The 18,614-nt window shown below is 38.8% G+C and overlaps 1 protein-coding gene across 1 annotated transcript in view; it reads right to left on the bottom strand.

Moving 5' to 3' along the window:
* Positions 1–18,614, bottom strand: part of LOC124554971 (hippocampus abundant transcript 1 protein) — a 98,255-nt gene that overhangs the window by 8,088 nt on the left and 71,553 nt on the right. The window contains exons 10-11 of the mRNA XM_047128709.1: positions 17,175–17,362; positions 2,208–2,334 (exon numbers count right to left, since the gene is read on the bottom strand). Of these exons, the coding sequence (XP_046984665.1) occupies positions 2,208–2,334; positions 17,175–17,362 (315 nt within the window). The remainder of the gene's footprint in view (positions 1–2,207; positions 2,335–17,174; positions 17,363–18,614) is intronic.

Genomic DNA, 18,614 nt, shown 5'->3' on the forward strand with positions numbered 1-18,614 from the left:
AGCCGAAACTGAACTCCAGGAAGTAACAAAGAAGAGAGACATGCCCCATACTGGCAATCAAAGGAGTCATCAAGCAAGGAGGCATAGAATGGATGGCCACACATTGCAGTCAAATGGCATGCACATCTGCTGAGGAGAAAGTAACGGTGGTAGGACAGCAGTAGTTCGGCAGCTTCTGCAGACAGGCTCTCAACCGGGCTAGTGTAAAAGGCGCCAGTGGCCAAACGGATGCCACAATGGTGGATAGTATTGAGATGGCATAAGAGGGACGGACTTGCAGATGCATAAACAAAGCACCCATAGTCTAGTTTCGAACACACAAAGGACCGGTACAAATGGAGGAGGGTGGTTTGATCTGCTGCCCAGGAAGTAACATTGATGACACGCAGGACACTGAGGGACTGCGTACAGCGGGCTGCCAGGTAAGACACGTGGGTGGACCAAGAAAATTTCCCATCGAGCAGGAGCCCCAGGAATTTCATAGTTTCAATGAACAGAAGAGCAACAGGCCCAAGATGTAAAGATGGTGGAAGAAACCAGTTATGCACCAGAAATTCATACAAATGGTTTTGTCAGTGGAAAAATGGGTGCCACTGTTGATGATCCATGAATAAAGACGATCAAGACATAGCTGGTAACGCCACTCAATAAGAGCAAGTCCATGGAGAACTGCAATATGGCAAAATTGTTAACGAAAAGGGAGCCGGAGATGCCCGGCAGGAGACAGGCCATTATAGGGTTTATGTCAATGGCAAAGAGGACAACACTCAGGACGGAACCCTGAGGCACACCGGTTTCCTGAATAAAGATGTCCGACAAGATAGAGCCCACACGTATCTCAGTCTTTTAAAAATTTCTGAAGGGAACTAGGCATGCGGCCTCGGAAGCCCCACATGTAGAAAGTACAGCCAAGAAAGGGTATACACACAATTTTAAGAGAGCATTGTACTCTGCAGCTGAGTTGTTGGTTTGCTATATCACTTAAAATGCAATTATTGTAACACACATGTATAAATATAACAAATATGTTACACAAATTACCATGGCAATTGCTCGGGTTACTCATGTCAGTTAATCACAGCATAAGATCCTTGACAACATGTAAACATCACTGTTTCATCATGTGAACTCATAAACACCACAGTTTCAGTGCACAAAACATAAAGTGTCTGAAGTTTAGAAATGAAAATACATTAAGCATGTAGCGAAGCTAACATACGCCACATTAAATATCTCTTAAAAACACGTCTTTTAGTACAATTTCTTGTGGTAAAATGTCACAAAATGTGATGTTGAGGGATAAATGAGCTACCTAGAGATTTTATTTGGAGGTAGATTTTGATGTTAGTTAGTTGTTGATTATGAAATGGAAAGAAGATACAGTATGTAAACATATGGCTAGAGTGTAATATTGTCCCCCCTCCCCTGCAATCTTGGTTGTGGTGACAGACTGATCTGTAGATTAGCCTGAGGTCTAGGTTAGTTCCAATCAATAATGTTTCAGCCTTCCCCAGTATGGAAACCACGAGCTGCACTCGTGATCATAACTACTAGGTGCTCAGAACTGATAACTGCAGTTCAAAATGCTTTTGTGATTGTTGTCGCAGTAAGAGATGAAATTATCTGCTACTTTAATTTCCCCTGCTATTATCTATTGCCCTCATTTCTGTTTTACTTCAAAGTTTTCTTTCCCTCTCCCAGTCCAGACTAATCATTGTCTTCTACAACTGCACTACACTTCTATTTCTCTTTCTTTTTATTTTTAATTTATCCTAAACATTTGACGCATTGCTGGTGTATTTACATTGGAACAGATAAAAAATCCTAGCCCAATCTGATGAGCAAGATGGCAACATTCAACATTTATAATCAAATACAAATGAAAGATATGATGGCATATTTTTGCATACCATTTGTCATTTGTTTTACAAACAGGTGGAGGATATACACTACAAAATCAGCAGTACATGACCAGTGATCTCATTTTCTCAATTTTCCAGCTATCTTTAAGTGCTGGCTTTCCTAAGGCCCCATAATTATGGATGTTTATATTAATAAATGTCTTTGCTAATTACTTCATAAAAGCTTTTAAAAGATATTTTATGAAACAGATTCTCAAGTTTAATGTCACACATATGTATTCTGCAACACAATTTCAAAAATTATACTCTTAGATGAAACAATGTCAATTATGATAATTTTCTTACCAGATTGTCTCCGTGAATTAGTTCGAAGGTTGGAACCCATAGAGTTGCCTTCAGGAATGAAAACTGCTACCAGCAAAGCACAGATCACCAAAAAGGAACCAAAAACAAATGGTGGACCAGGAACCAACTGAAATGAAAAGAAAGAAAAATGTATTTAAATAGATATTTTACAAACATAACGTAAGATCAGATGCACTGTAAAAAGAACTAGATTCTGAATATGTTACGACTATCATAGTACATATTTCTGATCTGCTCGGATAGTTTTGTGCATTAGCACACTGCTCCCACGATTCAAAGAGGCATGCTGGTCCTGGATCGAATCTGCCAAGCGGGTTAACGATGAGGACGAGTGTGCTGGCTAGCCTGGATGTGGTTTTTAGGCTGTTTCCCACATTTGACTATGTGAATACCAGGTTCACATTCTGCCTCACTTACGTGATTAAGAAACATTTAGAAAATGTTTGTACACTTTTACATGGGATGACACTATGCACAGACTGCTGGGGTACGCAAATTCTGTCCCAGAGGGACAAAGCGGAAGCGGGGGGTGGGGGGGGAGGAGGTGCGACAGGAAGGCCATCCAGCCACCCTCTTTCATTAACTCTGCCAAATAAAAAAATTTAACGCGCTAACCCTGTGAAGATATGGGATAACGGTCAAGAAAAGGAAGTCATAGTACATATTTCTACACTTTATGATGTGAAGGCTTCATTAAAAACATCTGTAGCACAACACAATTATGATTTCAGCTCTTACCATGTGACACTATATCATGATTTCAGTCTCTGAACCATGAAAATTTTGAATTTTTTAAGCTATCTGTTATTTTGATAACATTTTTCAGGTTGCACGTATTTATCTCTTTCCTATAATGTAGAGAATGAAAGTACACAGTTACAACACTTTTGACTAGAAGTATTCATTTTGGAGACTGATACTGCTTACAAAACACTTTGATGGAAAATACAGAATGAAAAATAGTAAGTTTGAGAAAAATATATCAGCAAAAGTTTTGCATCACCCCTTTATTTTGAAAGCACACGAAAGAAAAATTGTCTCTGAGGCATTCATTCGTAATGTGCCCAGATCACAAATAAAAAAAGCAAGCATTTGTTAAACATTAAAATAATATTTTTTCATTTTTTCATTGGAAAGGGGGGGGGGGAGAGGTGTTCACAGCATTCCTGAGCAATGTTAATATGTGGTGGAATGTCCCCTTGCTTGGATGCATCCCTGTATCTGTTGTGGCATACCATCAATGAGATCATCAAGCCAGCTCTGGTCGAACTGTCCCACTCTTCAATAGGGATTCCGTGTAAGTCTCACAGAGCATGCGGTCATTGTCAATGACCAAAGTTCATTTCAATTGATCCCACACATGTTCAAATGGGTTAATTTCAGGGGAACAGGCAGGCTACTCCATTCTAGTGATCATAGCATGCTCAAGGAACATGTACATGAAAACAGCATAGCAAGCGCACAAGTTAGCATCCATCAAGACAAAATTGTCACCAAAATGTTGGCTATACAGTCCCACTATTGGTTGCTGAATCTTGTTCCTGTACAGCAGAGCTGTGAGACTGCCCTCTACAATCATGAGACGTGTACGATGGCCCCATGTAATGCCACCCCAGACCATCACTCCACAACACCTTGTTCCACATGTGGGACACACTGTTGGAGGCATTTGATATGACTGGGTTGTCTCCAAACACATTGTCTACGATTATCAGTGTACAAACTGATTTGATTTTCGTTTGTAAAAAACATATAAGGCCAACCCTGGGGCATCCAATCTGCACGATTTTGTACCCATCTGCAACTTTTTCATAACTGTTTGATACAATACGTGGCATCTTGTAGCCTCTTCGAATGCCGAATTCAGTTCTGGAGCATTCAGCTCAAAGTTAGCTTGACTCGAAGATTGTAGATATCGATCATCCCATGCACCTGTCCAATGTGGATGGCTTGCGTGGTGTAAGTCCTCAACACTTCCTGCCAACTGGAACTGACAGCACGTTCGCACCACATTACTTTGACTCTGGCGTGCATGTTCAGCAACTTCCATGGCTGACAAGCCTTCTCTACATACATGATGATGTGGGCCCAGGGTGTAGACCATTGTGATAGTGTGGTGGCATGATTTGATAAGGTACATCTTTGCTGAAAATGTATTTATCCTACATTAAAAAGTATACGAACAAGTGAAAAAAATGAAATTCCATTGCAATGTCTATTAACCGGTGACTGTGATAATGGCGTTTGCATAACAGTTTCACACAAACACCACGCCTGATCACATCAGTGCAGGAAAACAATGGATGGGTGTCCGGAAGGGAGAACAACGGATGGGTGTCCGGAACGAAGCAAACTTTCCTCACGATCGCAGGACACCGTGTATTTCATGGATGCAATGAACTGAAAGTGGAAACGAATGGAGATTTAATGCACTTCAAAGTACATTTCTCTCTGCCTTTAAAAGCTGATTCCCAATGAGAACTGTGAAATATGGTATCAGTGATATCTGGGATAACAAAAGACATTACAGTATCATGCAACAGGAAGAGAGATCTATAGAAAATGGCTGGGATAATCACAGATGTTCATCTGCTTTCATATTACAGAAGGTATTGTTCTTTATCGAGAAGCATAATTTATAAACCTTGCTTGTTATGTCAGAAATAAATAATTCTGAAAATAAAATCAAGATAATATCGCATACAGGTGGAAGAGAAACTTGGAAAGGAAGAGGTGACCTGGTAATTAAAAATAATGATCAAATGGTAAATGAAAACAAACAACTAGCAATCTACTGTAACAGCCACTGTCAAAACATAACAAAGAAACTTGATATGGTGAGCTCAAAAGGGAAAAAAGTATTATAGTGATTGATGATGAGAACCAAAAACTTTCAGTCAATTTGACACCAATTATTTCTTCCAAGGAAGTAAGAAAAACAATAATTTTTTGAAAAATTATCATCAGGTTGATAGAATTTTCCGTAAAATACGGGATGTTCAAAAAGTCTCTCCGCAGTGTCGTATGATTGACAGCCGCTCGTGCCATATGATTGTTCACCTTCCTGGGTTACTTCCCTTCAAGTAGACTCTCCCAACATTCCACTGTTTCGTTTATCTCAGCCAGCGTCAGTAGTAACGTTGGTGTGTGTCGTTACGTGTTGACGTGAACGTTTAAGTTCAGTTCCTTTGTTTCGTTTTTGTCATTGTTAAAATGCTCACCAATGAAGAACATTTGGTTTGAACAAGTGGCGGTACATACACAGTTTCAGTTCATCACACATTTAATTCAGTTTTCCCAGAGACAACACTCCCACATCGCGATACTGTGCGGGATTTGATTAGCAAATTTCGAAGTATGGGTTCAGTGACAGATGCACCAGGAAGTGGTCGTCCTAGCGTTTTGTCTGAGGATAAACTACTCGATATTTCTGATAAAATGTCCATGAGTCCGAACAAGTCAGTAAGAAAACTCGTTCTGGAAATCGATGTTAGTGTTGGAACGGCCCACACAGCTGTAAGGAAAAAATTAGAACTTTTCCCGTACAAAGTGACAGTCATGCAGAACTGAAAAATACTGATCATGGCAAGAGACTACATTATTTTCAATGGTTCAAAAATTTCGTTCAACTGACCTAACACCACCTCCTACCCCCATGAACCATGGACCTTGCCATTGGTGGGGAGGCTTGCGTGCCTCAGCGGTACACATGGCCGTACCGTAGGTGCAACCACAATGGAGGGGTATCTGTTGAGAGGCCAGACAAATGTGTGGTTCGTGAAGAGGGGCAGCAACCTTTTCAGTAGTTGCAGGGGCAACAGTCTGGATGATTGACTGATCTGGTCTTGCAACACTAACCAAAATGGCCTTGCTGTGCTGGTACTGCGAATGGCTGAAAGCAAGGGGAAACTACAGCCGTAATTTTTCCCGAGGGCATGCAGCTTTACTGTATGGTTAAATGATGATAGCGTCCTCTTGGGTAAAATATTCCGGAGGTAAAATAGTCCCCCATTCGGATCTCCAGGCGAGGACTACTCAAGAGGACGTCGTTATCAAGAGAGAGAAAACTGGCGTTCTATGGATCGGAGCGTGGAATGTCAGATCCCTTAATCGGGCAGATAGGTTAGAAAATTTAAAAAGGGAAATGGATAGGTTGAAGTTAGATATAGTGGGAATTAGTGAAGTTCGGTGGCAAGAGGAACAAGACTTTTGGTCAGGTGAATACAGGATTATAAATACAAAATCAAAAAGGGGTAATGCAGGAGTAGGTTTAATAATGAATAAGGAAATAGGGGTGCGGGTAAGTTACTACAAACAGCATAGTGAACGCATTATTGTGGCCAAGATAGACACGAAGCCCATGCCTACAACTGTAGTACAAGTTTATACGCCAACTAACTCTGCAGATGATGAAGAAATTGATGAAATGTATGACGAGATAAAAGAAATTATTCAGGTAGTGAAGGGAGACAAAAATTTAATAGTCATGGGTGACTGGAATTCGAGAGTAGGAAAAGGGAGAGAAGGAAACATAGTGGGTGAATATGGATTGGGGGAGAAAAATGAAAGAGGAAGCCGCCTGGTAGAATTTTAAACAGAGCATAACTTAATCATAGCTAACACTTGGTTCAAGAATCATAAAAGAAGGTTGTATACATGGAAGAAGCCTGGAGATACTAGAAGGTATCAGATAGATTATATAACGGTAAGACAGAGATTTAGGAACCAGGTTTTTAATTGTAAGACATTTCCAGGGGCAGAAGTGGACTCTGACCACAATCTATTGGTTATGAACTGTAGATTAAAACTTAAGAAACTGCAAAAAGGTGGGAATTTAAGGAGATGGGACCTGGATAAACTGAAAGAACCAGAGGTTCTACAGAGCTTTAAGGAGAGTATAAGGGAACAATTGACAGGAATGGGGGACAGAAATACAGTAGAAGAAGAATGGGTAGCTTTAAGGGATGAAGTAGTGAAGGCAGCAGAGGATAAAGTAGGTAAAAAGACGAGGGCTGCTAGAAATCCTTGGATAACAGAAGAAATATTGAATTTAATTGATGAAAGGAGAAAATATAAAAACGCAGTAAATGAAGCAGGCAAAAAGGAATACAAACGTCTCAAAAATGAGATCGACAGGAAGTGCAAAATGGCTAAGCAGGGATAGCTAGAGGACAAATGTAAGGATGTAGAGGGTTATCTCACTAGGGGTAAGATAGATACTGCCTACAGGAAAATTAAAGAGACCTTTGAAGAAAAGAGAACCACTTGTATGAATATCAAGAGCTCAGATGGAGACCCAGTTCTAAGCAAAGAAGGGAAAGCAGAAAGGTGGAAGGAGTACATAGAGGGTCTATACAAGGGCGATGTACTTGAGGACAATATTATGGAAATGGAAGAGGATGTAGATGAAGATGAAATGGGAGATATGATACTGCGTGAAGAGTTTGACAGAGCACTGAAAGACCTGAGTCAAAACAAGGCCCCGGGAGTAGACAACATTCCATTAGAACGACTGACGGCCTTGGGAGAGCCAGTCCTGACAAAACTCTACCATCTGGTGAGCAAGATGCATGAGACAGGCGAAATACCCTCAGACTTCAAGAAGAATATAATAATTCCAATCCCAAAGAAAGCAGGTGTTGACAGATGTGAAAATTACCGAACTATCAGTTTAATAAGTCACAGCTGCAAAATACTAACGCGAATTCTTTACAGGCGAATGGAAAAACTGGTAGAAGTCGACCTTGGCGAAGATCAGTTTGGATTCCGCAGAAATGTTGAAACACGTGAGGCAATACTGGCCCTACGACTAATATTAGAAAATAGATTAAGGAAAGGCAAACCTACATTTCTAGCATTTGTAGACTTAGAGAAAGCTTTTGATAATGTTGACTGGATTACTCTCTTTCAAATTCTAAAGGTGGCAGGGGCAAAATACAGGGGGCGAAAGGCTATTTACAATTTGTAAAGAAACCAGATGGCAGTTATAAGAGTCGAGGGGCATGAAAGGGAAGCAGCGGTTGGGAAGGGAGTGAGACAGGGTTGTAGCCCGTCCCTGATGTTATTCAATCTGTATATTGAGCAAGCAGTAAAGGAAACAAAAGAAAAATTTGGAGTAGGTATTAAAGTCCATGGAGAAGAAATAAAAACGTTGAGGTTCGCCGATGACATTGTAATTCTGTCAGAGACAGCAAAGGACTTGGAAGAGCAGTTGAACGGAATGGACAGTGTCTTGAAAGGAAAATATAAGATGAACATCAACAAAAGCAAAACGAGGATAATGGAATGTAGTCGAATTAAGTTGGGTGATGCTGAGGGAATTAGATTAGGAAATGAGACACTTAAAGTAGTAAAGGAGTTTTGCTATTTGGGGAGCAAAATAACTGATGATAGTCGAAGTAGAGAGGATATAAAATGTAGACTTGCAATGGCAAGGAAAGAGTTTCTGAAGAAGAGGAGTTTGTTAACATTGAGTATAGATTTAAGTGTCAGGAAGTTGTTTCTGAAAGTATTTGTATGGAGTGTAGCCACGTATGGAAGTGAAACATGGACGATAAATAGTTTGGACAGGAAGAGAATAGAAGCTTTTGAAATGTGGTGCTACAGAAGAATGCTGAAGATTAGATGGGTAGATCACATAACTAATGAGGAGGTATTGAATAGAATTGGGGAGAAGAGGAGTTTGTGGCACAACTTGACAAGAAGAAGGGACCGGTTGGTAGGACATGTTCTGAGGCATCAAGGGATCACAAATTTAGCATTGGAGGGCGGCGTGGAAGGTAAAAATCATAGAGGGAGACCAAGAGATGAATACACTAAGCAGATTCAGAAGGATGTAGGTTGCAGTAAGTACTGGGAGATGAAGAAGCTTGCACAGGATAGAGTAGCATGGAGAGCTACATCAAACCAGACTGAAGACAACAACAACAACAACACCTGACTTTCTTCTGGGTTGCAGCGAAAGCAACTGTCTATAAAAACCATCCAAAATCCATCGTTGAATTGAAAACTGCAATATCCTCTTTCACTGCTTCTGTTACAGAAGAAATGTTACAACTTGTGTTTGGAATCATGATTAGATGAATTGAATTGTGTATTCAACAACATGGGGGACACTTTCAGCATTTAATGTGAAAATTTGTAGGTAAAAATGAATATTAAATAAATTAATAACTTATATTTCACTGAGTTTCATTTCAGTATATTCACTGCGGCATACGGCACTGTGGAGAGACTTTCTGAACACCCCATATTACCACCATGTTCTTCCCTACTACAGCTACTGTACTTGGGCATTAACGTAATTTATCACTTTCACAATGTATCTTTCCAGATTGACTAAAATGTGCCATCAATATACAAGTAAAGGAGACCACTCATCGAATAGCGGAAGCGTTGTGTCATTGACAGGCACAAACAAGAGAGAAAGAAAACTGAGTGTGTGTGTGTGTGTGTGTGTGTGTGTGTGTGTGTGTGTGTGTGAGTGGTCATACACGTAGTCTAGCTAGCCAAAAGATTTCTTCCGGAAGACAGAAAGTTTTCATTTTCTTTTGCATGTGCCTGTCGACAATTCAACACTTCTGCTCTTCACTATTACAGGAGTGGTCTCCTTTACTGCTAAATTATTTACATTATATCTCAACTTTCCTTACTACTCTATATTCAATGTATGCCACCGTTAGACCTCTCTTTAAGATACGAACTTTGACTGATATTAAACTATCAATCTGTCTCACAGTTAACTTTCTTCTCAAATGTTTTGGTAAAGGTAGTGTACTTACGAATAGTTGGGCACATCTGCAAATATGAAATTCTGAGTTGGCCGCAATTTAGATTCCAGAATGTCCTCTCCACTGAACACACATTGAGGTGACAACAGTCATGGGATAGCAATATGCACAATACAGAGGGCAGTAGTATCGCGTATGCAAGGTATAAAAGGGCAGTGCATTGGCGGAGCTGTCATCTGTACTCAAGTGATTCAGGTGAAAAGGTTTATGATGTGATTATGGCTGCATCACAGGAATTAACAGACTCTGAACGCGGAATGGTAGTTGGAGCTGGATGCGTGGGACATTCCATCTCAGAAATTGTTAGGGAATGCACTATTCTGATACCCACAGTGTCCAGAGTGTGCCAAGAATACCAAATTTCAGACATTACCTCTCACCACGGACAAAGTAGTGGCAAACGGCCTTCATTTAATGATAGAGAGCAGCGGCATTTGCATAGAGTTGTCCATGCTAACAGACAAGCAACACAGTGTGAAATAACCACAGAAATCAATGTGGGACATACAACAAACATATCCATTAGGACAGTGCAGCAAAATTTGCATTAACGTGCTGCGGCAGCAGACAACTGACATGAATGCCTCTGCTAATATCCTGACATCGCCTGCAGTGCCTCTCCTGGGCTGGTGATCATATCAGTTGGACCCTACACAACTGGAAAACCATAACCTGGTCAGATGACTCACAATTTCAGTTGGTAAGAGCTGATCATTGACCTTTATTCACCTACTTGAGAGACCATTTGCAGCCATTCATGTACTTCATGTTCCCAAACAGCAATGGAATTTTTATGGATGACAATGCACCATGTTAATTGGACACAATTGCTCAGTGAATGATTTGGCTACCCAGATCACCCAACATGAATCCCATCGACCATTTATGGCACATAATCAAGAGGTCAGTTCATGCAAAACAGCCTGTACCAGCAACACTTTTGCAATTATGGATGGTTACAGAGGCAGAATGACTCAATATTTCTGCAGGGGACTTCTGATGACTTGTCAAGCCCAAGCCACCTCAAGTTCCTGCACTATGCTGGGCAACAGGAGGTCTGACACAATATCAGGAGGCATCTCATAACTTTTGTCACCACGGTGTATTTAAAAATAGGTTAATAACACTATCCCACCTACTTAGATATTATGTGATATCTCCAAGTTATTCCATTGTGCAAATCACAATCTTCTTTTGGAGGTACAATGAGTAAGTAATTTAGTTCATATTTAACTAATAGGAAACAAAAAGTCACATCAGATAGTTTACACAGTTTTCATGGTGAATTTTCTTATAAGTACTGGTGTTGACTGGGTTCAATACTGGGAGTGCTCCTTTTCTTGCAGTTAATAACTTTTCACCTTAAAATTATAAAGGAGGAATAGTACTCTTTGTTGATGATGATTGCATCATCATAAAGCCCAACAGAAGTGTAACAGCAAAATGAACAAAAAATGAGATCTTCAGTAAAGTTCTCAGTAAACAGCCTATCATTTAAGTTAGAAAAATACAGTTTGTTTAATTCTGTACAAGACACAATGTAACAACAAAGTACAGAGACAGGAAATTCGTAAAACTGAATATTCAAAATTTGTGGGTGTGCATATACTATAAGAATTTGAAATGAAAATCATATATTATATAGCTTCTCAAATTCTTGAATTAAGCAATATTTGCTCTTTGTGTAATAGGGTGATGAAAGCATCAGAAAGTTGGCTGACTTTGCATACTTCCATTCCCACTCACGACATATTTACTGTTTTATGAAGCTTGTTGTGAAACACCAGTCACAACTTGAAAATACTAGCAGCATTCATAAACATTACACTAGGAACAAAGATAGTCTCCAGCATTCACAACTTAATTTTACTCTACCATAGAAAGGAAGAAAGTATGAAGCCATAAAAATAACCGACCTCCTACCATGTAAATGAAATATGTAGGCAGAGAATTGAAATAGTTTTAAAACCAAATTGAAATCACTTATACCTGACAACTTCTATTCCATACATGAATTTGTTAACAGATAATAGCAGTATTGGTCGGTTTATGTTCATCAAACTTTCCCGTACGGTAAGTCTCCCTGACCCTCAGTTCTGGGTGACTTTCCCGAAATCTACCCCTTTTCCTAGACCTCTCCAGTCCTTTTCCTTCACCCTTTGTCCTTCCCCTTCAACCCTTCTGCCCGAAGAAGGAGTCACTGGCTCCAAAAAGCTTGCAAATTACAACAATCTTTTGTGTGTATGTTCTGCCGCCACTTGGTGAGTAGATTTTTTCCATCCAATTAAATTATTTTCTCAGCAACAGATTGTTTTCGTTTTTACATCAAACTTTATTGTATGTTACTTTAAATGGATCAATAAAAAATTATACTCATATTTTTTCCTGCTGCCGCTTGTTCAGATTATTTTTATCTCTCTAATTATATTAGTTTTCAAAAATTTGTAATTTTCATTGATCTACTGTATATTAAGGTTGAAGTAAAAATCCAGTTACATCAACGAAAAGCATGTAGCCATGCTTTCAAGAGAAAATACGATATTTTAAAATTGAGTGACATATTCAATAGTATAATGAGTAGTCACAAATATGATGCGCGGAACATGCAAACTAACTAAATTTCAGGGCACAATGAGTGGTAGTCAAAGTCCTGATGGAGAACATGATTTAGATGATTAGTACTGGATGGCATTACGTGGCTGTTCACTGCTCACCATCTCTTCTAGTGGTGAGTAGTGATCTATTCTCACGTACATATCGTTTACAGACTCTGGAAATACTCTTTACCTATTTTTTGTTTGTTTTAACACCATATTTTGTTCCCTTACGACTGAAACTTTATGTTGTATTTGAAGACATGCAAATAAAATGTTATTCCCAGAAAAATACTGGTGAGTTCTTTTAGAAAATGAATACGACATCAGTTTTACAATTACAGTAACTGATAAACGCAGCATTTCCCGAGTATTTATTTATAGGTGTGCCCGAAACTTTGTATACATGCAATTTATTTTGACTTAAAACTTATAAAGCTTCTTTGAATACAATGTTTTGAATAAGTATGCTTGTATGTTTCTTTAACATGGGAGAGAGGCATGTAGAGCTAACTGTGACAAAAGCAACGGACACTAAGGTCCACACCTGCCATATGTAGTGTCTGGTCTTGTGCTTTGTTTACGGTCATGGCATAACATAAGCCCACCTGGAACTACATACATTTAAAGTGAAATGGTAAACCGTTAGGAATAAGCAGGATTCAGTGTATAAAAACTCACTCGCCTGTGCCACTTCCCATCAAAATTTCCACTTCTATGAGGTCACATTGGAGAGAAGTAAATTTAAGACTCTGTGAGTGGAGGGTTTTGAGGAGTGAGATAATGCATGATGTTCATCATCAGAGTTACACTGCACTTCAATTTCAAAAGGAGTTTCCACAGAGCGAGCTAAACCTTGATGTTCCCGGGCAGCAGCAAGTCTCACCTCACCATCTTCAGTGTATTCTTAAGACCACATAGTCCTCAGTCTTTTAGCCTTTCTGGTATATTCAGAAATACTTGACCATTTTCTACACATTTTTAGTTGTGAACAAAATTAAATCAAAATGTAGTGAATAGGTACCCCAAATTACAAAGCAAACTTAATAAGTTCATTGTTCCTAGCAAAGAACATAAATAAAATCTATTGATAGCAGCAGCACAATTTCAAGTTTTTAATACACCAACCAAACTCAGTAAATCCATATATCCTAGACAAGACAATTCAATGTTCGTGTGGTGTCGAAGTTGAGCGATTGTAGGAGGATACAAGATGACTTAGATATAATTTCTAGCTGGTGTGATGAATGGCAACTAGCTCTAAATGCAGAAAATGTAAGTTAATGTGGATGAGGAGGAAAAGCAAACCTGTAACATTTGGATACAGCATTAGTAGTGTCCTGCTTGACACAGCCACATTGTTTAAATATCTGGGCATAGCATTGCAGAGCAATATGAAATGGAACGAGCATGCAAGGATTATGGTAGAGAAGGCGAATGGTCGATGTCGGTGTATTGAGAAAGTGTGGTTCATCTGTAAAGGAGACCACATAGGACACTATTGTGACTTAATCTTGAGTACTGCTCGAGTGTTTGGAATCCGTAACAGGTCAGATTAAAGGAAGACATTGAAGCAATTCAGAGGTGGGTGGCTAGATTTATAACTGAAAGTTTCAAACAAAATGCAAGTGTTATAGAGATGCTTGGGAAACTCAAATGGGAGTCCCTGGAGGGAAGGCGAAGTTCTTTTCAAGTAACAGCATTGAGAAAATTTCGAGAACTGGCATTTGAAGCTGACTGCAGAACGATTCTACTGCCACCAACAAGCATTTCGCATAAGGACCACAAAGATAAGCCCCATATGGTGGCATATAGACAGTCATTTCTCCCTTGCTCTATATGTGAGTGGCACAGGAAAGGAAATGACTAGTAGTGGTACTGGATACCGTATTTACTCGAATCTAAGCCGCACTTTTTTTCCGGTTTTTGTAATCCAAAAAACCGCCTGCGGCTTAGAATCGAGTGCAAAGTAAGCGGAAGTTCTGAAAAATGTTGGTAGGTGCCGCCACAAATGACTTCTGCCGTCGAATATGTGTAGCGCTGCATAGGCATGCTTTGCAGCACAAAGATAAATACTAGCGCCAAAATCTTCGCGTCAGTAAATAAATTAAAAAAAAAAAAGGGTGGAAGACAAGCCTTCTTCTCCGCCCCGAGTTTCGACCACTGCATTTTATACATTATCCAACGAAGTAAATACAAATTCCGTATCGTTCATCTTTGAATGTAGCAGCATTTCAATGTACTACGAAAATCCGACTGGCAAGACTGTTTGAGATGTTTGTCAATATGGCCAACACTACGTACTGAATTTATTCCTACCTGTGAGAAGAGATGGTTGCTAATAGGAACTTTTATGAATTGTGAATCACATACAGTATTCTCTTCGCCATAAGAATAATACGAATATAAACATTTTGCCATGTATTCTTTCGTGTTTGCTGCTATCTCATTTAAATCCTATCTGCCGAATAAACTACGAAACTAGGGTGAGACAACAGCAAACGCGGAATAATATACACATCATGTCATGTTTATATTCGTATTATTCTAATGCCTAATAGTGATACAGGCAGAAATGAAGCACGACAATTGACTAGATTTTTAAATCTAAGATGACTAATTTCTGTGCAGAATGTAATGTACTAAAGAGGTGTCTGCAAAGATTTTCAAACGGAGAAAAATTTTCGCTAAACTCTCGTTCAGAACGTCTTCTATCAAAAGCAATATATTATTTGGTTCTTGTTGATCATTATCAAAGTAAGCAGCAGTGTAAGTAACAACAAATAGCAGTCTCTTGCCATTGTTTTGCTAATGAAACAATTCCTCTCTTTTTTAATTGTAAGCGGCGGTAGCGCGCACGAAAACAAGCCATGCCGCTAGCACGGACAGGCCGTAAACACTCATTATCAAAATGCGACAAACAATTCATGACACAGTACAGTAATGCATTTTCAGCTTAGAGTGATGCAAACACCTATAACAAACAGAACGGCACTTACCAGATCAAAGCAAAATAAGCAATTAATTCAAACCAGACGAAGCACGTGAAAAAGGAAAGGTACCCGTATATGCACGGACGGAGCGCGTGACGCATAGCAATGGCTAACTAGTAAAGCTTAACTGCTAAGCTTACGACTCGAGCCTACTGTAGCTGTATCGTCATTCATTCGACCTAAATTGTGTCTCATATTACAATGGCCCAACTTTGTTTCGATCGGGAGGTGCGGCCTAAAACTTTTCTCTCCCCTTGAATTTCGAGTCTCAAATTTCAGGTGCAGCTTAGATTCGGGAAAATTTTTTTTTCTTGATTTCGAGTCTAATTTTTCAGGTGCGGCTTAGATTCGAGTAAATACGGTACCCTCTGCCATGCACGGTAGAGTGGCTTGTAAAGTATGTATGTAGCTGTAGCTGTATCCATAAAGGTAAGATAGTGATGCTTAATTCTGTCAGTGATATAAACTTCTGAATATCGATCTGTTACTGAGTTAAAAGAAAAACTAATAGCACCATCTATTGGAGCTTTGGTGTACTACAAAACTAACAGCACCATCTGCTGGTTCTTTAGTGATTTACACCATGATGATTAAACATTCCAACTACTAAGCTGAGCTGACAATTTTAGATAAAACTTAAAATTACAATGTCTTTTCTTATTTTGTGTTACAGTTTTCATGAAATAAAGCTTATATGTTTTCCCATGCTATAACTAAGTTACCTACGAAAACACTACGAAAATTCACTTAGTAGCTTTGGAGATTAACACATTGAAACAGACAGACACAACAGGCTTACAGTTTTATTATTAGTACAGATTTAGCATGATAGTAAAAAAAAAAAAAAAAAAAAAAAAAAAAAAAAACAACGCACGAGTCATATTTAGTAGTGCCAAAGTCATTCATATGTGATGGCATTACAGTACAATAGTGTAATAAGCCCCTGCACTGGTCCCAATGTGTTTGCATAGTGTGCCACAAGAAAACACGTATATAACAGTTAACTTAAGTGACAGAAATACTTCAGCTTCAAAACGTAACTGCAAACCTGTACCTGGATACTGGTACACCCTATAATATTATATTTCAACACTGTGAAACAGAAATAAGCTAAAACAGTGAAACAATAAACCTGAAATACAATGTGGATACAGTCTTGGGGGCATAAAAGTGCACATATACATAACGTTCAAAGTAGCTATTGGTCCTTTAGGCAAGTTACAAGCTACCGTATGTCATTTTTCTGATTACTCTCTCTCTCTCTTTCTTTCCCTCCCTCAAATCAGTAGCATTTTTTCACTATAACTTTTGATATGTTATATTCTTGTCTCCTCTTCCCTCTCTTGAGATGGAAGAAGTACAGTAGGGGAGGGACTTTATTCTTACTAATGCAAATTGGAATGCAAAGGTCTGTCTTATTACATTCTGGACCTCTTAGCAACTATTGTATTCAATGCTGTAAACACTATGTTAAAGAAAAGAAAGCTTGATAATCAAAGAAAAGACAAGGACACCCGAGAAAATGCGCTTGTGTCAAATGTATCCATTAAGCATAACAACATAACTCACAGGTTGTAAAGAATCGTGCATCTGTCCTGTGGTACCATTATCTCCCAAATTAATAGGACGTTCAGATCTTATTTTTGAAGGATCTTCATTTAAGTCAACATGAAAGAGGTAGAATATTACACCAAACATAGCAGGTCCGAGGCCATTACAGAGCCCTCTCATTCCAGTTACCATTCCTTGTACTAACCCTGAAACAAATTAAATCTGTTACAACATGGATGCTCCAGTTAACAAAGGACTACTGTCAGCTCACAATAATTGATTTTTAATTCTATCACAATAAATCAATGTAAAAAATTTGGAACCTGCTATGTTGTTCAAGTGGTACTGCATTAACTACTTGAATTGGAAATTACTTTATTGTGAAGCGACTGGTAACCTAGTTACCTATTTCTTATTACACATGCCTAGTCTTATAATTTTCTTAACCCATTATATCCAACACATCTAATTTAATATTAAATCTCCTTAATACTATGATAATATTAAACAGTGCACGTGCTGATTGCAAGCTTTGCGTTTGTGACTTACAGCACAACAAGATGAATTTTAAAAGGGTTATAAGTTAACAATAAGTAAATATTGTACTGAATCATAAACATGCAAAATATTGGCTTCCAGAACTAGAGATAGAAATGGAATAAAATTAAACAAATAAATAAATAAAAATAAAAAACTGCTCTTGCAAACAGAAATGATCACATACTCAAAATGTTCAATAAATTATCTTTCTCCCAGAGGAATTTGAAACAAGTGGCTTGGCACTCTATCAACTAATTTCTTTAAGAATGGCAGATGTATCTGACTTCATGTAAACGATACACATTTGCAGTTCATCTACACTCTCCATAAACACTACTGTACAGGACTTCCCACAGGCCACATCTTTTTTCTTTTCTTTTCTTTTCTTTTCTTTTTTTTTTTTTTTTTTTTGGCTTCCCACAGCCTCCATCTTCTTTTCTTTTGAGTTTTGGGGGAATCATCTGACCATTTCATTGTAGGAACTTCCTTCTAAGAAATCAATCAATTGTAGTCCTGGCCAGGATAACCACAAATCTACTAGCAACAGTTAACTGAAACCAACTACGAAGAATTTTCTGGCAATGGCCTTCATGATGCCCATAGATAACGTCAGACTTATTACTTATCAATAGCTACATATATTGTCACTTTATTCACTTTCTACCATTCCTTAGTTTCTTCAAAATTCATGGAGGCATGTTCCATCTTTGCAACTAAATGAAAGGCAACGAAACTTCCTGGCAGATTAAAACTGTGTGCCGGACCGAGACTCGAACTCGGGACTTTTGCCTTTCGTGGGCAAGTGCTCTACCAACTGAGCTACCCAAGCACGACTCACGCCCCGTCCTCACAGCTTTATTTCTGCCAGTACCTCGTCTCCTACCTTCCAAACTTTACAGAAGCTCTCCTGCGAAACTT

This window comes from Schistocerca americana, chromosome X (assembly GCF_021461395.2).
Source record: "Schistocerca americana isolate TAMUIC-IGC-003095 chromosome X, iqSchAmer2.1, whole genome shotgun sequence".
NCBI classification, from domain to species: domain Eukaryota; kingdom Metazoa; phylum Arthropoda; class Insecta; order Orthoptera; family Acrididae; genus Schistocerca; species Schistocerca americana.